This window comes from Scleropages formosus, chromosome 23 (assembly GCF_900964775.1).
Source record: "Scleropages formosus chromosome 23, fSclFor1.1, whole genome shotgun sequence".
In the NCBI taxonomy this organism is placed as follows: domain Eukaryota; kingdom Metazoa; phylum Chordata; class Actinopteri; order Osteoglossiformes; family Osteoglossidae; genus Scleropages; species Scleropages formosus.
In genome coordinates, this window is record NC_041828.1 from 16,434,914 (window position 1) to 16,457,643 (window position 22,730).

The 22,730-nt window shown below is 46.4% G+C and overlaps 1 protein-coding gene across 2 annotated transcripts; it reads left to right on the plus strand.

Moving 5' to 3' along the window:
* Positions 1 to 428: 428 nt before the first annotated feature.
* Positions 429 to 8,209, plus strand: cibar1 (CBY1 interacting BAR domain containing 1). 2 transcript variants are annotated; one of them, XM_018727043.2, is made up of 9 exons: positions 429 to 617; positions 1,315 to 1,549; positions 2,120 to 2,188; positions 2,268 to 2,369; positions 2,845 to 2,850; positions 3,973 to 4,077; positions 4,364 to 4,477; positions 7,482 to 7,601; positions 7,820 to 8,209. In XM_018727043.2, the coding sequence occupies exons 1-9, from the start codon at positions 538 to 540 to the stop codon at positions 7,928 to 7,930; spliced, it is 942 nt and encodes a 313-aa protein (XP_018582559.2). In that variant the 5' UTR covers positions 429 to 537; the 3' UTR covers positions 7,931 to 8,209. The 2 variants fall into 2 exon arrangements, with proteins under 2 accessions (XP_018582559.2, XP_018582560.2); XM_018727044.2 differs by having other exon boundaries at positions 7,823 to 8,209.
* The last annotated feature ends 14,521 nt before the right edge of the window (positions 8,210 to 22,730 follow it).

A 22,730-nucleotide genomic window follows, 5' to 3' on the forward strand; every position in this document is an offset into this window, starting at 1 on the left:
CATAACAAATGGTCCAAATGACCATTTATGGAAACAATTATGCAGTTGTAAAATTACTTTAAATCAGTGGAAACAGCGCTCCAGTACATTCGCTTTAAAAACACTAGATAATATCATAATAAATAAAATAGTCTAGCATGATGTAGTGGAGCTTTTTTGGGGAAAGAAATGTGTGTAACTTCAAAGAAAAGTACATTCTCTCAGTGTAGAAAGAATTAACTGCGTTCCTTTTTCCTTTGTGCTAAAATTCAAACTAGGTGTGGAATATTCTTATACATTAAGAAGTGTTACAACGAGTATGTATACAGTCCTTTAGCGTGACGAACGAGCGCGAATCCACACTCCAGTCCACTGGAAAAATCCACCGCGGGTTTTCCAGACTGCGGCTCTACCGGAAGGAAGTGGGGAGCTGCCCCGCCCCGCGGGACCATGGCAACGCCGTTAGCTTCCCGCTAGCTGTTCCGCTAATATGGTGTAAATCACGGATGACCGCCAAGACGAAGCGTTAGTTCGCAAAAAGCAGCGCCAACATCGCCCATGTTACACGGCCACTTCCCGCCCTTTTCGCTCGAGTCCAGACTGGCAATGATGAGCCGCACGCCGGACGCGAGGACACGGTGAGGGTCCTCATCATTCATCGTATTCGTTTTTTTCTTTAGTTTGCTGGGTGAACTAGTAGTAGTCCTTCGAGCAATTCAATTGCGCTACAACACACACTGCACGAGTGGACATTCGAACGTGTGACCGCCCGAGTCCCGAGGCTGTAGCTCTAACCACTACGCCACCTGCTGCTGCTGAGCTGTTGGAATATACCGTGGCCGTGCTGTATTATAAACGAGTATCTCCTGAGACTAAGATGTAAAAGTCAATATATAGAGTAACATGGCTATGAAGTGCCAGATTCAGTTGTAATCCGTGTCGCACTGATCATGTCTATAACAGATGTGTTCTGCGCAATAGCGAGAGCTGATGACGTCACTGCTACGATGGATCAATGACCATGGCATGTAGCGATGTGCAGACTTAGAGAAAGATTAAGAAACATGTAAGCCACAATCAACCGTTACGTTCGAGGTAGTGGCTGCTGGGCCGCTCAGCACTTTACTCAATCAAGGGTACCACAGTCGAAGTAGTATTCAGGAGCTCTAAGCAACCCTAAAGTTTCTCTATGTACTGTCCACTGCTTCCAGCTGTAACCTCAGAATGTGCAATTTATGTGCACGATTAATCAGTTTCCTTCACCGCCGCAGTGCCGATTACCGTTTCTTAGAATGTCACGAGGAAAGTGTGCCGAGATGCTCCTCGTACCCCCAGAGACAGCCAGACGCGGCAGATCCAGGACAACGTCAGCAATGTGGAGAAGCACTTTGGGGAGCTCTGCCAACTCTTCGCCGGCTACGTGCGCAAAACAGCCCGTCTGCGGGACAAGGCCGACCTGCTGGTCAGAGAGGTCGGTCTGTACGCCGACACCGAGACGCCCAGCCTGAAGAGCGGACTGAAGAATTTTGCAGACCAGCTTGCCAAAATTCAGGATTATCGTCAGGCAGAGGTACGCGTCGCCTCCGGCACGTGCCTTGGGTTGCGATACAACACACCTCTGCAAGTAGAAAAGAAAAGGGGGGAAAAAAAAAAAATCTGTGCTGTTATCTGGTGAAGCCATTTTGGAGATAAAGGAAAAGTGGGATTCACACAAATTTAAATCAGTGAATTCTTGCCTGTCATTCAACTCCATCGCTGGTCCTGCACTGTTCTTAGAACCATACATCACAAAATATATTCCTTCATTCAGCTGATGCTTTTTCCCTAAAGCAACCCACCAAAATAATTATTTCCCTGGTTATACAGCTAGGTCATTTTTACTAGAGCAGCTTAGGGGTAGTACCTTGCACAAGAGTATTACAGGAGGAGGTGGGATTCAAACCTATGACTTTTGTATCCACAGGCAACAGCTCTAATCACTACGCTGTCAGCTGCCACATACTAACACTGTATAAATAACAATCCAGTTATCAACTTCTTCAGTATCATGGATTCATAAACAAATGTACTGATGAACCTAGGCTCACAGTGTGCTCATTTAATAAGGTTCCTTATTAAAGTGCATCCTTGCTCCTCACAGGTTGAAAGGCTTGAAGCCAAAGTCATAGAGCCTTTGAAGAGCTACGGAACAGTAGTAAAAATGAAACGGGTAAGCGTAAACATAGTTGCACTCAGCACTGAGAATGCGTTTGGCATGGCTACCATTCGTACCTGGTTTTGCCCTTCAGGAGGACCTCAAAGCTACCCAGACTGCCAGGAGTCGAGAGGCCAAGCAGATGCAGCAGCTGGAGAGAATGAGGCAGAGGAACCCCTCGGACAGGCAGATCATCGTATCCTTCTTTTCCTCTTCCTGGCAGCTGCTCTGCCCCCTTGGAACTTCTTAAATCCGTCATGAGTAGAACTGTTGTGTCCCAGGGCGGCAGCTGTTGTTATTTTTGTGATTTGCCTCCACTGAAGACACCTGTATCGATATTACCCTGCACAGCCTCTCTTCATCAACAGCCATCCTACTGGGATGTAAACTGGCAGCCTTCTGGTGAAACGCATGCACTGAGACTTCAAGCATGCTGGCGTGTACAGCGTGTGTGAGTGGTTCAAGCCCCAGCCGTTGCCACTGCTGTACCCGTGAGCAGGGTGCGAACAATATACTTCCCCAGTAAAGAAACAAAAAGCCATATTCATAAATGAGTTGAATCATGTCAGTTGTTTTAGTTAAGAAACCAAGTAAACAGCAAGCAAACAATAATACCGTATGCTAATCTGGGAATGATGCATCGTGAAATGAATTCCTTAACAGTGGCCTAGTCTCAGGTATGTTCTGAAGGATGCAACCTGGTGATGCATATTGGTGATGTATTCGTCTTTTAAAATGTTTTTATTTCTCACTGCTCAAGGTCCCGACTCTCCGGCAAGTTTTCGAAAAGATACCATAGAATGACACCTCATGATATTTGTTACCGTGTGTTTTATCGTTGATGGGGGCGTGGGTGGCGCAGCGGGTTTGGCCGGGTGCTGTTCTCTTTATTCTCTTTATTTTAAAAGTGGAAATAGTATGAGGTAATGACACACTTTTTGCTGAACTTTATGTTTTAAGTAGTTCTTGTCTTTTCAGTTTGCAAATCTGCATTTCATACAGTGTAATTCATTATTAAAAGCTTTAGTTTATAATGTATCATAATGTGGGGGGGTACGGTGGTGCAGCGGGTTTGGCCAGGTCCTGCTCTGTGGGGGGTCTGGGGTTCGACTCCCACTTGGGGTGCCTTGCGATGGACTGGCGTCCCGTCCTGGGTGTGTCCCCTCCCCCTCCGGCCTTACGCCCTGTGTTGCCGGGTAGGCTCCGGTTCCCCGTGACCCCGTATGGGACAAGCGGTTCTGAAAATGTGTGTGTTTTGTTTATATTGTAACACTTATGAACCATTTCATACTCTCTCAGTCTGCAATGTAGTTCTATAATCTATAACTGTAACCTTAATAACAATTTGTTTAATAATGGAAAAACCTTTATGCAGCTACTCATGTAATGTATACAGTTCATACACACACACACACACACTTTCCAGGTCGCAGGGAACCGGAGCCTAACCCGGCAACTCGGCGTAAGGCCGGAGGGGGAGGGGACACACCCAGGACGGGACGCCAGTCCATCGCAAGGCACCCCAAGCGGGATTCAAACCCCAGACCCACCGGAGAGAAGGACCCGGTCCAACCCACTGCACCACCGCACCCCCCTTGTATACAGTTCATACGAGGCAAATTGACTGTCCTATAAAATCACGTTTCTGCATCCAAATCTCTCCTCCTCTTGATGTGCAATACACTTTTTGTATTGTGCGCCGAGATGTACGTTGGTTTGGAGAAAAGCATCTTCCAAATGAGTAAATGTAGATGTAATCTGTATTATACCACATAGATATTTGTCATTTACTGTCAAAGGCGGAAAGCGAACTGCATCGAGCTACAATGGACGCCACACGTACGACCCAGCAGCTAGAAGAGACGATTGATGAGTTTCAGAAGCAGAAAATACGGGACATCAAGGTGTTGTGAGCAAGTACCCGTGCATCGTGTAGCCATCTGTTAAATCTCCAAACAAATAAGTACCGTTTACCCTGCATAGTACCAGCTAAATTTTGAAACATTTGTTAATTGATTTAATTTTGAAATATTTGTTCTTACGGTTTTTATTCTCTGATGATTAAGCAATGTACACAGAAGGCTAGAACTTTTATGGCCCACAGCGTTTGGTGTTTTCTTATTTGCCTGTCAAAGAAATACATGGTTGAGACAAAGCAAGCTCTCATTTCTCCATCTCCCTGTTTTGCAGAAAATCTTTGGCGAGTTCATTACAGTGGAGATGGCTTTCCACGCGAAGGCCCTGGAGGTGTACACCACTGCCTACCAGCACATTCAGAATGTGGATGAGGACGAGGACCTGGAGGTACTGCAAGTCCGCTTGGACCGGGGCCACCGCTGCAGACTGGGGGACTGGGCAGTGTCCACTCGGCTATTTATGAAAGTACACACCACTCCACACCATTCTATTGGAAACGATCTGAAGAATCAAATGAAATCACCTTATTGTCACTTCACCATAACCACAAGTGTACGGGGGGTGAAAGTCTTTGGTGCGTTCTCCGCAGCTGTGCAGCATAAAGAGTAAATATATAGACATTTACACATACATAGTAGAATGATAAAGTGCAGTACATGGGAGGTAGCGTGGAGTGTGCGTGTGGTGGCATTATTAGTTAAGAGTTCCAAAAGTCTGATGGCCTGCGAGAACTAGCTGTCCCGCAACCTGCTGGTGCAGGATGCGACGCTGCGATACCGTCTGCCTGATGGTAGCGGCGAGGGCAGCCTCCGCTCGGGTGGCCGCAGTCTCTGATGATCCTCCGTGCTTTCCTCACGCACCGCCCGATGTAGATGTCCTACAGGGAAGGAAGCTCACCTCCGACGACGTGCCAGGCTATCCGCACCACTCTCCGCAGAGCTTTGCGGTTGAGGGCGGTGATGCAACCAGTCAGGACGCTCTCCACGGTGCAGGTGTAGAATGATCTGAGGATGTGGTGGCTCATACCGATCGAAGAGGTGCCGGTGAGCTTTCTTCACTGCCTCAGTATGAGTGGACCAGTGATATGAACGTCAAGGAACTTGAAGCTGTTGGCCCGCTCCGCTGGCGTCCCGTCGATGGTGATGGGGGTGAGCTCCCTGTCCTGTCTCCTAAAGTCCATTACAAGCTCCTTGGTCTTTTTGATGTTGAGCGAGAGGTTGTTTTTCTGGCACCGGTGTGTTAGAGTGTGCACCTCTTCTTTGTAGGCCATCTCATCGTTGTCGGTGATCAGACCTACCGCTGTTGTGTCATCCGCAAATTCGACGATGACACCGGAGCTGTGCGTGGCCACGCAGTTCTAAGTGTAAGGAGTAAGGGGAGGGCTGAGAACACAGCCCTGCCTGACAGGAAGGCCTGGATCCAGCTACTTTGACATCGACTAAATTAATCCACTCCTGAAAACAGTACAAATACCAAAATTTCAGGCACCGAGAGCCTATTTCTCGTTATTTTAAATGGGAAACATATTAATACTTTCCCAGCCCATCTGAAAACATCAAATCAATTTTCGGAAATATCACTAAAACACAGTAAAACACCTATATACAGCAATTATCAACCCCTGATTTCAGCATGATATAAAATGCTTATATTTACATTTGCAGGGAAAAAAAGTGGATTTTTTTCTAAGTGCTAATTGACTTAGAACTCAGAAAACAAAAGTGCATTACATCAACAGATGGAGAGATCAAGATACAGACACATGAATCATTTCATGATTATCAAACACTTAATTAATGGGTATGTTTCTAGGCCTGGTGTTTCAGAAACAGCACACACACATTGACTGAAACCGCTTGTCCCACGTGGGGTCGCCGCAAACCGGAGCCTAACCCAGCAACGCAGGGCATAAGGCTGGAGGGGGAGGGGACACACCCAGGACGGGACGGGAGTCTGTCGCAAGGCACCCCAAGCAGGACTTGAACCCCAGACCCGCCAGAGAGCAGGACCCAGTCAAACCCACTGCGCCACCGCACCCCCTCTTCAGAAACAACATTTTCCTTAAATCCAATAGAGAGCAACAAACTTCGGTAATGAAATTTTTGTTAAAAAAACCAAGTGCAGACAATTTAGAATAGATAAACAAGGCAATTTACTCTGACAAACTTATTGCACTTGACGAGTGAAAAAAACAGCAGCTGACGGGTGGTTACGGTGGGTGGAGGAGGGAGGAAGGCTTGGCAGTCATCCTTGCGCCTCTGTCGCACAAAGCAAACATGAGACAGTAAACCAAGTCTTTGGATAAATTTCTTTATACTGATGTTTTTGTTCCTGAAATCATAAAGCGGGTATCAAAAGCCAAGAGCCGTTATACCACAATTTCGGATAACCAAAGTATGTAAATCGAGGGGCAACTGTTTTAGCTGAAGTACTTGCTTGTAGCTTTGCCTTATTGTCTTTTCAGTCTTTTAGACGTGTTGGAATCTGAGAGAGAAATTCTCCAGGGCTCAGTGGAGTTACCCCTGATAGCAGTAAATGTTGCTGATTGGAAGGTGCGAGTGCCTGGCAACCCATCTGGACACAAGTCCTCTGGGGATGAGATTATACACCCCTCATGTAATCAGTCCTTTTTATTTACTCCACTTGGCGATGAGGTGTGACTCCTCCTGATGTCATCTTTTGGGTTTTGGGTTGGGGGTTGTAGTCAATTTGTCTCCTGGTGTAATTTTAATCAGCTGGCGTTAACCTTGAAAGTCCTGTGTTATTGCCGGAGGCTGTTTCCTTTCGGAAAATCGATGAAAGCACAGCAAGACGGATCAGTCGAATACACGACGGCAGCGCATCTTGTGTAACCCCAGCAGCTGGTTGTGCAAATAACTCTGAACACAGGGGAATTTATTTTGTATTCCTAGGCCATTGCATGTCCCTTTTTAAAATATGGATTTCTCTGTACAGCCAGGGTGCAGCTTTGTAGCGGTCTGTACTGGGAACGATGAGCAATATTGGAATAAAGACAGTAAATTAATTTTCCAAAATGTGTTAGAAATGTATAAAGGTATCTTTAACACTTTTCACAGTGTGAAGTGTGTACATTTCCAGTTTGTGCTAAATACAAAGCAAATGCATTGCTAGTGCAGGCAGATTTACAAAGCGGTATATAAAGAGGTTCTCAGGTACAGCGGCAGATAAAAATTACTGCAGCATGATGTAATTTTCCAAATAATATATTTTACCGCTTTACCACTTTACTTTAAATGAATGTCAGTTCCCCAGTACAAAAGTGTATGATAGTAATTTTAGCACAAAAAGCAGTAGGGCGTGTGTGTGTGTGTGTGTGTGTGTGTGTGTGTATACGTATCTTTATATAGAGCATCTTGTGCCATTTGGACAGGTGTTCAGGACCTCGCTGCACCCTCCTGACTACCCATCTCGGCTGGAAATAGTGCGAGCTCATTCCAAAACGTCGCTCGACCGCACCAGCTCCTCTCTGAGCAAAACGGGGACGCTGCAGGTAAGACGCATGTAAACACACGGTAAAACCCCCGCTTTGTCACGGCTCTTCGTGAACCTTCGTTACAATCTCGCAAACAAGAAATATATTTTTTCGCTATATTAACCAGGAGTTTTTAGCGGTTGGCTCTCAGACGCAGCGTTTGGCCTTTCAATACGTTTGAATCTCATTGCACACACAAATTCTGCGGGACTAATTTACTGGCCACTTCACTGTAGCAGCTGAAGACGCCGAACACAAGTATAAAAAGAGAAGAGGAAGACGAAGACGACGACGATGAGGAAGAAGATGAGGATGAGCTAGAGGACGTCACAGAAGATGAAAATTAAGTGTCAAACTGCCACCCTGTATTTTGAATCTATTTGTATTTTTTTACTCAATATATATATTTCACTGCCCCATCCATTACTGGCCAACTCTTAAAAGTATTATCTCTGCAAATAAGTGACCAAATAAACTTTTTACTTGCAAGTAAAATACATTTAGTGTCTTACCATTGTTTTTGTTGCACGTTAAACATGCAGTATGTAGAATTTACTAGTACAGGTAACGAACACTAAACTCGTATGGATTATGCACTACACACTGGATACAGAGTGACAGAGACTAAGGCCAGATATGTAAAAATATGACGGAGCTGTAAATATATTGGTTGTACTGCCAGTTACACTTTACAAACTTCTGCATACTTAATAGCGCTCTTTACTGGTATTAAAGTGTATTGGGTTCATGTGGAAATAATAGCATTATAATGGAACTGCTGAATGGCTTCATAAACACGCTGTTCCGAATGTTGTGTGTCGTCTTACAATGTTACAAACTGCGAGAATCAGACCAAAAAACTTAAATACGAAACTGAGATCGCCACCAAAACATCATTTGGATGTTTTCCGTATTTTCGTAATTGTAACAAATACATGAACATGTTTTATACTCGTGGAGAATGGGAAGAACCTTTTGCATATTCCAACCATGTCATTCTCCTTATTAAGGAACATGAGGTGCTGGGATGTTTGCCGATTTGATTAGAACCGTAGTTCATGAACAATTTATGCAATATTATCATTTCACATGAGAAAATCTGTGAAGATACCCCTCTAGGCCAGTGGCACCAGTCCTTACATACAGTATAATCCTGATCAGTGACCCTGCGCTTAAACCACTTTTTCACATACGTATGGCTGATACGTGACATCGGAAGCACTTGAAAATTTCCTTTTTCCGAGAAGTTAAGGACGTACACATCGATAAACGCTCCGTGAAAACCGTGCACGGCCGCAGTGTGATCTCATTCCAGCAGAAGGCGGACCGCAGGATAGTGGTCGGGAGCAGCGAGGCGCTGAGTTACAACTCTGGCATTTGCATTTTTTTGTACCACATGTGTTCTTGCTGATGCTGGGTTGGTTTACTGATGCAAACACTGTCAAAAATGATGCCATGAGAAGAATCTCCCGACAAAGATGCTCCGATCCCCGTCGGGAGAGCGCGCCCGGGCTTCCTCATCATCGACCCAAGAGCAGCCTTGTAGTCGCTCGGCACCGGTGAGCTCGGGGGCAAGAAGAAAGAGCGGGATGAGAAAGGCTTGGAGCTCAGGGCCGTCGGCAACGGGGGGCGGGGGCGACGAGCTTATTACACACTCCACATGCTCGCAAGCGGATGTGTAAAAAGTGACTGTCACGCTCTCGGTGTCACAAGCAGCCAAGCGGCCGGTGGCGGTGACTCAGCCGCTGCGCGTGTGAGTCAGAGAGACTTTCCAGCTGCACGTCTCCCTGGGAAGGAAACACTGTGACTCTTACGCCATGGCAGCCCAGGACGCTGTGCGGAAGAGCCCATCAGCAGCGGAGTGATGGGCCTCAGCACCTGCTCACCCTTCACTGTTTCCTAATCCTTTCACAGCACTTTTGGAATCCAAGTACAGCAGGAATATATTACATATAGTACACATATATATACACACTGCATATACAGTATATATAGACATATTAATATATGTAACCTGTACATAAGCTATGTCTGTGAATATTATATATAGAGGTATTCCTTCATACCCATCCATAATAAGCAAACTTCATCTTTAGCTGAAAATCTCCTTATATTGTATTAGAAGAACCGTAACATTTAAACAATTACTGTGTTTTTTTTTTTTTAATTTCTGCACAGTGCAGGGTCATATCTTCATGCAGGTAAAAATTTAAACATATGCAGAGCAGGGAACTTCTGGGCTGGACCACAACATTGAAATACATTTTTCTTGCAAGAATGTCGGAGCAACCAGCTTAGGGGTTGCACGACTTCAGATTTCTGAAAGTCGACAGTTATGTGATTAAAGTCGAGTCGACGTGGACTAATCGCTCATGACGTCATGAATAAAAACACAGGAGAAGGGAATGCTTTGCAACAACCGACAATCTGTATTCTCAGACTGAATATATATATGCTGACAAGAGACATCTTATACATAGGCTATATATATATAGTATAGTATATAGTGTATTTAGTATATACATATAACAGATAAGCAGCATGCATTTTTAAAAATGAAAAACAAATTATGAATTGTTTAAAAACCATTTTTTGCTCAAAATGTAAAATATTTAAAATATGCCTTATTTATACTTTTTTGCCGTCATAATTTTTGACTTTGAGTTGTTTTGTTTTGTGGTATTCTTGAAGAACCCGGGTGTAAATGAATTGAAACTGCTCATAATCCATTAGCGGCTTTATCGAACATGCTGCATTCGCTCTGAGTTATAGATCAAAAGTTCATATGGGTCACTAGGTGCTTCTCAAAAGCAGAAAGAGAGTGTCCTCTTCTTGGATACTGTGCCGTGCACAAAATCTCCGGACACTCATAGCAGAAGAACCCCAACGCAAGCACCATGTTGTACTAGATTGTCTGTGACCTTGGAATATGTTGTGACCTCAGAATATCATACTATTCATCATTTGTGCAAATGGCGCCAGAGTGGACATTTTTTTCAAAGAGGAGACCGTCAGTGAAGCTCACTTTTACGTTCAGGTTAGGCTACCTGTTACACATTTACGTTTATTTATTTAGCAGACACTTTTCTCCAAAGCGACTTCCAATGAACCTTATGTTTTGTTCAGCCCACACACCTTATTCACAAAGGTGACTTACACTGCTAGATACACTACTTACACTGAGTCACTCATCCATACATCAGTGGATCACACACACACACACACACACACACACACACTCTCTTTGTCACTCACACACTATGGGGGAACCTGAACAGTGTGTCTTTGGAGTGTGGGAGGAAACCAGAGCACCCAGAGGAAACATGCAAACTCCACACTGACTGACTGGAAATCGAACCCTCCCACCACCCCAGGCACTGAGACAGCAGCCCTACTCGCTGTGTCACCGTGCCCTTAGACTAGATCGCAAATATTGCACATGATTCTTAGGGTATTCATCATACTTGGTATTATGAGATTTTGATTTCTATTCATGACCGCAACATACCGGTCCGACTGATTCGGATCGTAACGATCATCATCGTTACTCTGCGTTTTCAGATGATCATCATGACATGTGCGCCTTGCACCACTTCTTGTACTTTTGTTGTACTTCAAGGCAGACAGTAGCACAGGCTTCGTGTTTAGTGAAGTATTTCCACACACCTGATGAAGCAGCGCTGCTTTGCTGCTGCGACCCACCAGGCTCCTCACCTGTTCCGCCGTCTCCTCGGAGGCGTCCGCGTCCTTAGTGTCATGGTCACGTGACCGGCGACTAGTCGACGTCAAGCTTTACGGCGTAATCGCAGAGCAGTAAAGTCGACAAATCGATTAATCGACTAGTCTGCGCAACCTCTAAATCCCAATCCCAAGAAGAACTTTTGGATTGCGGTTAAAAAATTAAACAGATGGGGAAAAATAAAACTTTTCATCAAAGGTTTTTTTACATTTTTAAATAGTTACGTTTTATAATAGCACTTTGTTTTTTTGCCATTTCAAATATTATTCACGTTGAAATAACACTACTAGAGAATAAAAATAATGAATACAGTAGAGGTGGAACTCGAGACACAACGTGACGTGCCACTAACAGCCACCTTGACGCAGCACCGCTCTGTACGGGAGGCCTTCCGGGTCCTAAGTTCGTCACGAGGTGTGTGGGGTCACGTGTCTCTCGGAACGCGCGGAATCCCGAGGGCTCGCGGCAGAACCGACGCGCCGTTATCCCTGCTCGATGTGACGTGTGGACTCCTTGGCAGTACGAGAAAAGTCCTGTAATACAGGCTGTATACCGCGAAACTGTCGTGTTTCTCCCAACGAGCCGTCTCCGTGTGCGAGTTCCTCATATGAAGCACAGCATCACTGGACATGTCATGAGCGGGCAACTTGTTGTTGTTGTTGTTGTGCCCTTTCTTTCCTTTTCTTTCCTTTGCTGTTCGCTGCAGCACTTTCTTTACTACGAAGCCCGGCAGTGCCGTCCTGCGCTGCGAGGAACACCGTGTCTTTACCTGTTTGCTACAGCATAAAGCTGGAAACCCTCTTTAATTAAGTTTAACCCTGGCATGTGCTGCTTTACATTTTTTAGGAAACACTAACTTGTTCAATCCATTCAAAAATAAATTAAAGCCATAAAGCCAAGAAATGATCTGGTGATTTTTTTGGTAACCTTAACCTTTCCCACATAGTACATGAACTTGAAGGGTTACACCGACTTCTAATAAATTTATTAATATATTAATAAATAAATGAATGAAGTAATATTATACATCATACATAATTTATGAATATATCAAGAAAATGAATCGATTTAAATATTAATAAATTAATTAAATGTATTGTAAATATGACGACAATACCAGTAGGGGCCACAAGAGGGCATCTCAGCATTTACCTGGTTTCTTTGAGACATATTATAATGTATGGTAATTTGTGTGGTAATATCATATAGTCTTCCTTTCTTCAGTGCTATCTGACCCCTTCTGAACCTGTAATGAATTGCAGCGAGAACATAATCACGTATTATGTGACTGCAGTATTATGTATTCCATTGTCCAAGGTGAGACATCTTGGAAATGAGATGCATTAGCCCATTATGTCTCAATAGAGAATCCTCAGTTTTTTTTGTTTTTTTTTGTTTTTTTTTTCCAGATGACGCAAAGGATACATCTTAAAGTATTGTGCGTGGGAATTACTCCTATTAAAACATTTCCCTTTCTTCCCTATGTTCAACTGCTTAAAGTGAAAGCGAAACCGGGCTGAATTATTGTGGACAGAGCACCATCACTAGACCTATTTGAAATTAAGTAGAATAGTTGGATTTTTGCTTCTTGACTAGAATATTCAATAGTAAATAATATATTAGTACTTATGTTGGTAAGACAATTGTTTATATGATGAATGCTTAAAGAAAATCGGAAGGGTGGCTTTGAGCGTGTCTTGTTTCTCCTCCATGGCCACGGCGACACTAACGCGGCAACAGGCCGCGTCCAGCCGGAACCGGCATGGCAGCTGTCAGCGGGGCCAGCGGTGGCACGTTGCGACTCACCGGCTGACTCATGAGCGGAGCGGCATGCCGGGAGCAGCGCTCGCACACGGCCACCCCGGAGAGGGCGCATGCATCCGCCGCTGCAATGTCACGACCGGCCGTCCTGTGCATTCCTCGTGCGCGGCGCTGCTCCCCCTCAGGGGACCGCGACCCGCCGTAAACAAAGTGAACATCTTGGGTCTTCAGCCTCAAAACACACATTGTCAGTGCATGCGCTGCAGTTTCATCAAGGATTGCGTTTGGGGTCATCACGGTGTGAACGTTACTCCGCTCTATCCAAACATGGTTTATGTACTTTGCTGCAGGGAGCCGACAACTGTGTAACTCAAGCAGTGGGATCAGCATTGTGCCTGGACAATGAATTTAGCTCAGTGCTGACAGCTGTAACCGTGTTGTTTCAATTAGACATTAACCACGCAGGTCCACTGTCACTGCACTAGAATGCCCGGGGGAGGTGGGCACCCACTGGTCCTTGGACCCCCCAGAGGTTTATTTCATTCCCTTTCTTGCAGTTGGGAGTTTTTTGTTTTCCTCTCCTCAACTGTCAGCTGACTTATTCAATTATTTTCTATAATTAATGATAATAATAGTTATAATCTGTTATTGTAGTTGTCATCTCTTATTATCTCCTGGTGGCGCAGCGGGTTTGGGCTGTGCCTGCTCTCTGGCAGGTGTGGGGTTCAAGTCCCGCTTGGGGTGCCTCGTAGCAGACTGGTGTCCCGTCCTCGGCGTGTCCTGTCAGCCTTGCGCCCTGTGTTGCCAGATTAGGCTTCGGTTCGCCACGATCCCGCTTGGGATAAGTGTATGTATGTATTATCTCTTAGAGCAGTAACACTGTGTCACTTGCAGCACCCTTGTTCAGCACTCTGTGTCACTCAGAGAGAAGAGCGCTCTGTAAATATTGAATTGAACAATCATCCTTTCCAAGCCATGATGAGAATGATGCCTGCTCCCTGACAAGTACAACGATGCCTCCCGCCATCGTTGGCTGAACCCCAGGTGATTTGAGGACGTACCACAGTACCGCACTGGCTCTGCCTAGCTGGGGCTAGTCTGAGCTTGGACCCAACACCTGTACGGCAGCAGACACCCGCAGGTCTCCTCTTGGCAGCCCTTAGCGAGCCCTGTCAATAACCCAAACCCTAAGGCAAATGGAGAATCTCTTTCGGATCCCTGCATCGATTCCAGTTGAAGGCAATTTCTTCCCTCCATCTGCATCTTCTTTGTATTTCCCTCATGTGCGATTTCTCGAGGAATATGAAATTTGCGTCTTTTCACACTGGCGGCGTTCTTGTCACAGGAGCATTTCTCAAATGCATTTCCCGCACCTTCTCTGGAGATGAAATTTCTCAGTTATTGACTTTTTTTTCAGAAGATGCAGGGAGATATGCAGATGTTTCTCAACACCAGGGTGGAGCAATCAGAAATAGAAGTCAAGCTTCGTTCCCCGAGTTCCTTTCACACTGCATACTTGTCTTTTTCTTGTGCGGCGGCAGGCGATTGCGATCGCTGGATGGGCGTTTTGTTAATGATTATGACGCCGCGGTCGGTAAAACAGGTTGTGGACGGGCCATTGCACAACAGCTTATCTAAATATATGGCGATAGAATATGTGAAGGTAGCTTTCAGCCCATGAGCAGGCTGCACAACGCTTCCACTTAGGGTGGCTTGGGAAGCCGGTGTTCGTCTACATCTGGATTGAGTCCCCCTACGGCACACACACCTCCTTTATTACGGGTTCGGCCGTTACGGGAACCGCCGCTACGTTCCCACAGAGACAAATTCGCACCTGTGTCAAAATATGCTCCTTGAGGGACTGGCCGCAGAGAGGTCTGGAGGTGTCGCCAAGAACTAATTAAAGCTCTCGCACCTGAGCCCGCACTCCGAATCACAGCCTCTGGGACAGCTGGTGGTGTAGTGGTTAGCCCTGCTGCCTTTGGACCTAAAGGTCACAGGATTGATCCCTAAGTTACTCCAGTAAAATTACCCAGCTCTATAAATATAGGTACATTGCCATTATAAGTCCCTTTGGAGAAAAGCATCAGCTAAATGAATAAAAGCACAGCAAACCTGATGTAGACATGTCCTCTGTTACTGTGGAAATTCTGATGTCTTGCTTTGAGGCCTCTGCTGTTAGGACACAAGCTTGAGAGAGACCTACTGCCCCTTTCTCACACTCACTATGTCCTCAAGTATTGTAGTAAGTAAAGGTGGCACAGCAGGTAGCACCGGTGCCTCGCACCTCCTAGGCTGTGGGTTTCAGTCCACCTCAGTCTGTGAGCAATCTGCATCTTCTTCCCATCTCTGGGAGCTCTGGTTTCTTCTCGCAGTCCAAAAACACGTGTTGCAGATGAAGCAATGACTAAGTTGTTTATCTTTATGAGTGTGTTTTAGAGTCCTGTGCTGGGCTGGCCCATTCAGGGTGTACCCTGCCTCGCACCTTATGCTTCCAGGATAATTTGTGACCCTGCATTGCACAAGCGTTCCCCAGAATTCTGCCCGGATGGTCGCCAGTTTCAGCCAGTGAGCCTGAGGCCGCAGATTGTCAGTGTAGCAATGAGTTGGGATTACAAGAGCAGTCATGTGCAGTAACCAAAAGTCCACATGCTGGCATTTTATTTCTCAGTAGCTGGCAACACAGAGTAAGCATTTTTAGTTGTATTATAAGGAAAAACTCAAAATATTATCCTATATAAGGGAATTTAAATGTGGTTTAAATACAGAAAGGTCAAGAAAGACCAAAAAAGTGAAGTGTTGTAATATCACACATTCTAGTTTACATATCACAGTTTTTTCCATATCAGAAGCTTTTCCAAGAATATTGAATAACCCCCCCAGGGTTGTTTTTCTCATTGTTAGGAATTGATAGGAATTCCTTGCCTGTCAGTCGTTGTTTCTGCTATAGTTTTAAGGGCGTAGCGGAAGCAGCGTGCTAAATGTTGAGCTCTAGGTGCTGCACCGGGGGGGGCGGGCTGTGGCACACATGAACTTCGGAGACTTGTGCAACACGAGCGCTTCCCCAGCGTCTCTCACGCAGTCAGCAGAAAGATATCTGTCTTCCCCTGGGAAAGTCAGAGTGAAATTCTAAACTGATGACCGAGGCAGAATCAACAGCAGGGTCACGGAGAACCTCGAAAGATTTCAGTCAAAGCAGAAATCCATCACGCCGCCTGGATGGAGACTTCAACTGTCCGACATGGGATATCGTGTGCGGAGCGGCAGGCGGGAGATTGTCAAAGCAAGCTGGAGCAGCATCCTGGACGACCCTCATCTGTGTGTGTGCAGACTTTACCTTGAAAGCCTGTTGACCCCTGCACACAATCCCACAACAAGCTGCAATGTGACACGCATTGGTTTTGCATTTATTTATTTAGCAGATGCTTTTCTCCAAAGCAACTTCCAGTGAACTCTATGCAGTGTTATCAGCCCACACACCTTATTCACCATGGTGACTTACACTGCTAGATACACTACTTACACTGGGTCACTCATCCACACATCAGTAGAACACACTCTCTCTGTCACTTGCAAACCATGGGTGAACCTGAACAGCATGTCTTTGGAGTGTGGGAGGAAACCAGAGCAACTGGAAGACTTACACTGCTAGATACACTACTTACACTGGGTCACTCATCCAGACATCAGTGGCAAACACTCTCTGTCATTCACACACTATGGGGAAACCTGAACAGCATGTCTCTGGAGTGTGGGAGGAAACCAGAGCACCCAAGGAAACCCACGCAGTCACGGGGAGAACATGCAAACTCCACACAGACCGAGCGGGGATCGAACCCACGTCCTCTCGCACCTCCCAGGCGCTGTGAGACAGCAGTGCTACTCGCTGTGCCACCGGTTTCAAAGTAAAAGCGAAATCAAAGAGCAGCTGCCGTACGCAGGGCCTCATTATTTACACATGAGCGCTGACATGTCAGGAACGAAGATTACAGACCCGTTGGAGAACAGGATGAGTTGCTTTTTTGCGATCCTGCGGTTTGTATAACATGCCTCTTTGATGAGCCCACAGGTACACAGAAACAGGCGTCCATTAATTTTCATAATCCCCCCCGCCCCACCCCCCACTTTTTTGGCATTTGAACTAATGTGCCTGGTCTGACTGTCAGTAGAGGAAAGCAGACAGGCGTATTCAGATGAAGAGCTTATTTACAATTGCTGTCGTGTTCCAATATGGATCCTAGCGCAGTGAGTGCACTTCCAGTACAGGAGGGAACAGACACAACACCGCGAATCCGTCCAGGCGAGTGTTGCCAAGCAGTCTGTTTCCTGTTGCTCGCCTGCACCACGTGTTGTTGCGAAGAAGAAATACTTGAATCTCTGAAATATGCGACATGTGTTCGGTGTGAGAAGTCGATCCAGGCTCAGCTGTTCTTTGTCCGCTCAAACATCAGCTGCTGCCGCTCCAGCGCTCCTGGTTGGGTCGGATCCCACGGGCGCAGCTCTTGGGCCGCGCGCATCTGTGCGCGTTTGCGAGCGTTTCTTTTCCGGGCCTCATGGGAACGCTCTGCAGGGAAAGTATCTTAACAAGGGTAGTGAACTCAAAAAAGCAGATGCACAAAGTAAAAATTCCTTCTACGAAAAGTTTTGAGTTGCATTTTAAGAAGAAAATAAAGGCATCGAAATCTTAGAGTTAGGGTTAGCGCCGCTCGTGGTCCACCTGTTGTGCTCCTGTGTTTTGGGGTTACGTTACGGGTTCACTGTCCATATTGCTCATATTACCGTTTCTGTATCCAACCCTGTCCTTACCTCTAACCCTATCCCTTACCTTAATGTTAACCCTATTATTTAACCCTAACCCTCCCCTTAACTGTAGCACAGCAAACAGTGCTGCTGTTTCCCAAAATCTCTGTGGTGTGAGAGGACATGGGTTTGATCCCCACTCAGTCTGTGTGGAGTTTGCATGTTCTCCCTGTGACTGTGTGGGTTTCCTTGGGTGCTCTGGTTTCCTCCCACACCCCAAAGACATGCTGTTCAGGTTCCCCCATAGTGTGTGAGTGAGAGAGTGTGTTCCACTGATGTATGGATGAGTGACCCAGTGTAAGTAGTGTATCTAGCAGTGTAAGTCATCACGGTGAATAAGGTGTGTGGGCTGATAACACTACATAGAGTTCATTGGGAGTTGCTTTGGAGAAAAGTGTCTGCTAAAAAAACAAATGTAAACTGTATCCGTATCTCTGTCTTTCAGCCCTACCCGTAAGTGTTTTCTGCTGTCATCTCATTTACATGCATTCATTTAGCAGACACCTTTCTCCAAAGCGACGTACATCTCATAGGAAACACAGTTTGTGCATTACCTTAATTTACTCTCATCACCCTGATCCACCACTGTTGGCTGAGCAGCTGCGGTTCTGTGGTGCTGCTCGTACACACTGACTGCATACGAGCTGCATTGTTGTTGCAGCTACTGGTATCTAATCGTAAAAGCATTCGCTGTACATTCGTTCCCCAGTGCTTCTAACTGTGATGCGATAGCATTCCAACAATGGATATAAATACACACAGATATCCCAAAGCACGAGAGGTCGGATCCTCGCTCTCTACGGGTCTCCGGGGTTCCAGCTAAAGCCTCTGTTTGCGCCCCGTTCCGGTTACAGCGGCTCGACCCGCAGGAAAGTATCCCGAAGGGCGACGAGTCACGCTCCGAGTTCCCTTCCCGTCACCGTCTCGCCGCCAGCATTGTCACAGGGTTCCCGAGCACCTTCTCCACTTGCCACCAGAGCAGCAGGACAAAAGAGGGTTGTTTGGACTGCGCACATGGGTTCTGTAGAGCCTTGGCTTCTGTCTCTGGCTAGCTGTGTCAGCCGCTTGCTTCTGTTTTCCTGCCAAGGGCTACCCGCTGCTTCGCCATGGCCATAACCCAAGCCCATTTGTCTTCAGGACCGTTTGTACTTTTGCATTTTTATCACATTCACAGCCAAACTATTTGCACCAGTCAGTCTTAATTAACACAGACTTAAAGTCCATGCCCAAGAAAAGCAAACTCACAAAAAGTACCTGCAAGCATCACTAATTCATTTAGCTGATCCTTCTCCCCAGAGGAACTCACGGAGAGTAGGGCAACTGTCTTACTGTCTCAATTCAGGGTAAGTGGCCAGACCAGGGGTACAAGAGCAGGAGGTGGGATTCACACCTAGGTCCTTTGAGTCCAAAGGCAGCAGCACCAACCTCTAAGATCCCCCCAACACACACAGTCTGAAACGGTTTGTCCCAAGCGGGGTCGCGGCGAGCCGGAGCCTAACCTGGCAACACAGGGCGTAAGGCCAGAGGGGGGAGAGGACACACCCAGGACGGGACGCCAGTCCATCGCAAGGCACCCCAAGCGGGACTCGAACCCCAGATCCACCGGAGAGCAGGACCCGGCCAAACCCGCTGCGCTGCTGTGCCACCACGCCCCCTCTAAGATAACACGATTTACTAAAGAAAGTCAAAAGACCAAACTCTCCGAAGCGACTCGCAATGTTAAGGTACTTACAGTTATTTGCATATTCATACAGCTGAGTAAATTTACAGAGCAATTTAAGGTATCAAGGGTATCACAGTCAGAGGAGGAAACAAAACCTGCAGCAGCTCTAACCATTACGCTACCAGCTGTCCCCTCATGCAAGTCCCCATATGGATTTTTGATTGGACGGGTGGCCCTGTTGCGTGTAAATATCTCTGCGTGTCATGAACACTCAAATCCCAGCACCATTACGAACCTGCGATCGCATCGCTCCCCATCTGCAGGGGCAGCGAATGTGAGCTAAGAGCACCGCTGTAAACCCCCAGGAATGCAGAGCCTTCCCAACTCAGAGACTCGGGGTCGCCAGTCTACCCATATTGGCTGGTTGCGTGACAACTTCTATACTGAAACATATGGCAGGTGCTGGATCCAAAGGAGATTAAGATGATTCCTGTTCAGATCTGCTGTTAACACAGCCTGCAGGTACCTGCATGTCCCATAGGGACAACGTTCCCGAAGCGCTCCAGTGAAAAACATAGCCGCGTGAGCGTGTGTAATTTTATACATAACCCAGATGTATAAACGGGTGCATAAGTTGTAAGTACCTTAACACTCTAAGTCGCTTTGGAGAAAAGCATCAGATAAATGGATGAATAAATATTTTTTACAGATTTGGTTATGAGAGAGGGACACACAACAAATCACTTATTAAGCCCCTTCTGTTTCATCGATATATGAACAGCAGGGTCACGGCAACATGCAGATGGAGACAGAAATTGCAAATGCATTTACAGTATAAGTGTATTTTATTGTTAATTGCCTTCTGCTGAATGTTTAGTTATGATGATAATTTCAAAAGGCAAAAATAGAGGTTTCCGGGGGAAAAAATGCTAAATTATGGGAACACCGCTCATATCGTAACCAAGGGACCTGTTGCCAGTCTGCAGTGACCCTTACTGTAGTACTATTTACAGTAACTTGTGGGAGGAGCAGTTTGAATGGGGTCGTTTGACTTGTTGTGCAACGGACCCATCTGCCCGCAGCAAACAGCCCGTTTCCGAGAAAAGGCCACAGCCCGAACCCCCCTCCCTCCGGGGGAAACCGGAGACCCGTGTGTCCGACGGCCCTCCCAACCCACCTACCACGTTCCGCTACTCTGCTCGTAACTGTTGTACAAGGTAGCTTCCCGTGGGGTCGGCCGCTTTTATGCATCGGATAGCGGATCCTCCTAACCTCCCTCCCCCCCGTGCGGACGCTGTCCTTTCTTTTTTCGTCAACAATTTTAATCCCGAGTGCACGGAGTGATCGTTTTAAAATGCCAAACGTGCCAGGTTACGGATGACCAGGCAAGGCACAGGTGTCCAGAAAACCGTCGGGGAGCTGCGCGCTTCACCTCGGTGGAACGAGAGCACCTTTTCGTGACGCCATTCGTATGTCAAAACGAACACGTGACGGCGGGCGGAGCGCGATGTGGCCGTTGAGCCGAGGACGCCTGCTTGCGGGGACCTGTACAGCGCCGAATACACGCGCGTATCTCCAGGGTGTCTTCGGCAGCTGTGGATCATGGGGATGGGGCTCGGGAGGAAGCGTAATATCTCACTGCGTCAGCACAGCAAGACATATTGTGCGCACACGCTCCACTGCCTCTGTTCAGTAAAACAATGAAGTCAAGGAAGTCAACTTTATCGTTTGGACCTTTTCGTAACCAGTTATATCTGCATATAACTATATATACGCATATTATATATATATAGCCACAGTTGTACCTACCAGACAATATTTTTACATTATTTCCCAATCAAAGTTAATTGCCCACATTCTGCAAAACTCTTAACTGAAAAACATTTCTTTTGTACTGACAGCATCACCAAAATCAATCCTCTGCCTCGGGAAGAGGGCAAACCCACATTAATTTGTGCCTTGAAGCTGATCGCGTTCGCATCTCTGAAGATCCCCGGGATCCGCATGCTTCAAGCAGCCGTGGAGTATATGAAGTATAACTATATCTTTTCAGGGTCGTAAAATGTCATAGTCAGTGTGCAAAACGCATTTGTGTGCTTAAGTTCATAAACCAAGAAGCGGCGCAGCTCACGAAATGCACAGCTACATCACCGCAACAGCTGACCTGTTGAGAGCGATGCTATATTTTTCCGTTGCACGGGGAGCTCGTGCACATGGGGTGGTGGGGGAGCGGGGGGTAGAGGGGGCATGGACGCTTTCACAAAAAGCAAACGACGCATGGAAAATCCAAAGTGCCGCCGGTCTGTTCCGAAAGAGGTTTGCCAGAAGCTGCAAGGCAGAGATGAACGTCGGGCCTGGAAGGGCAGCACTGGGAGCTATTGGGGTGTTACGGAAACACGAAGTACAGGATGTGGCAGAAGTGAGGGGTAGTTACACAGTCGACAGAAATAGTTTTTGAGTGCTGGTCCATCAGTACATTTCTCTATTAAATACAGTCCATGATGCTTAAGGAGCTGGTTGTTATGTTTGGTTATTATGGGATATTTTATTAAATGGGAATATGGGTTATTATGAAAGGATAGCTGATAGCGTAGTGGATACAGCTGCTGTCTTGAGATCTGGGTTGCAGGTTCAAACCCACCTGTTGCAGTAGTATCTTTCAGCAATGTACTTACCGTAGAAAATATATATATATTTACATACACACAGAAACACACATTGTCTGAAACCGCTTGTCCCGAGCGGGGTCACGGTGAGCCAGGGCCTCACCCGGCAATACAGGGCGCAAGGCTGGAGGGGGAGGGGAAGCACCCCGGGTAGGACGCCCGTCCATCACAAGGTCCCCCGAGCGGGACTCAAACCTAAGACCCACCAGAGAGCAGGACCCAACCAAACCGGCTGTGCCACCGCACCCCGTGAAAAATATATATATATTACATATATTACATACATATGAGATTTTTTCACTTTATGAGATGTGCTACACATCTCTCACGTCGCCAAGAGCGCTGCGGTGAGTAATAATAAGGCCGTAACTGGGCCGAGTCTCTTACGAAGGGCCACTTCCACTTTCGACAGATGGGAGCAGAAAGTCTTTTCTTCATTCGTCTGCTTATTTTTAGCAAGCATAAAAATAGTTTATTGTTGCAAAGATATTAGGAGCCCCCCCAATGATGAAAAGTGC

Excerpts from the sequence above, each read along its gene's own strand:
- cibar1 (XM_018727043.2), top strand. The coding sequence starts at position 538 with ATGTTACACGGCCACTTCCCGCCCTTTTCGCTCGAGTCCAGACTGGCA. Across the intron at positions 4,078-4,363 it reads AGAAAATACGGGACATCAAG|AAAATCTTTGGCGAGTTCAT; the intron begins GTGTTGTGAGCA and ends CCTGTTTTGCAG. Across the intron at positions 4,478-7,481 it reads ATGAGGACGAGGACCTGGAG|GTGTTCAGGACCTCGCTGCA; the intron begins GTACTGCAAGTC and ends CCATTTGGACAG.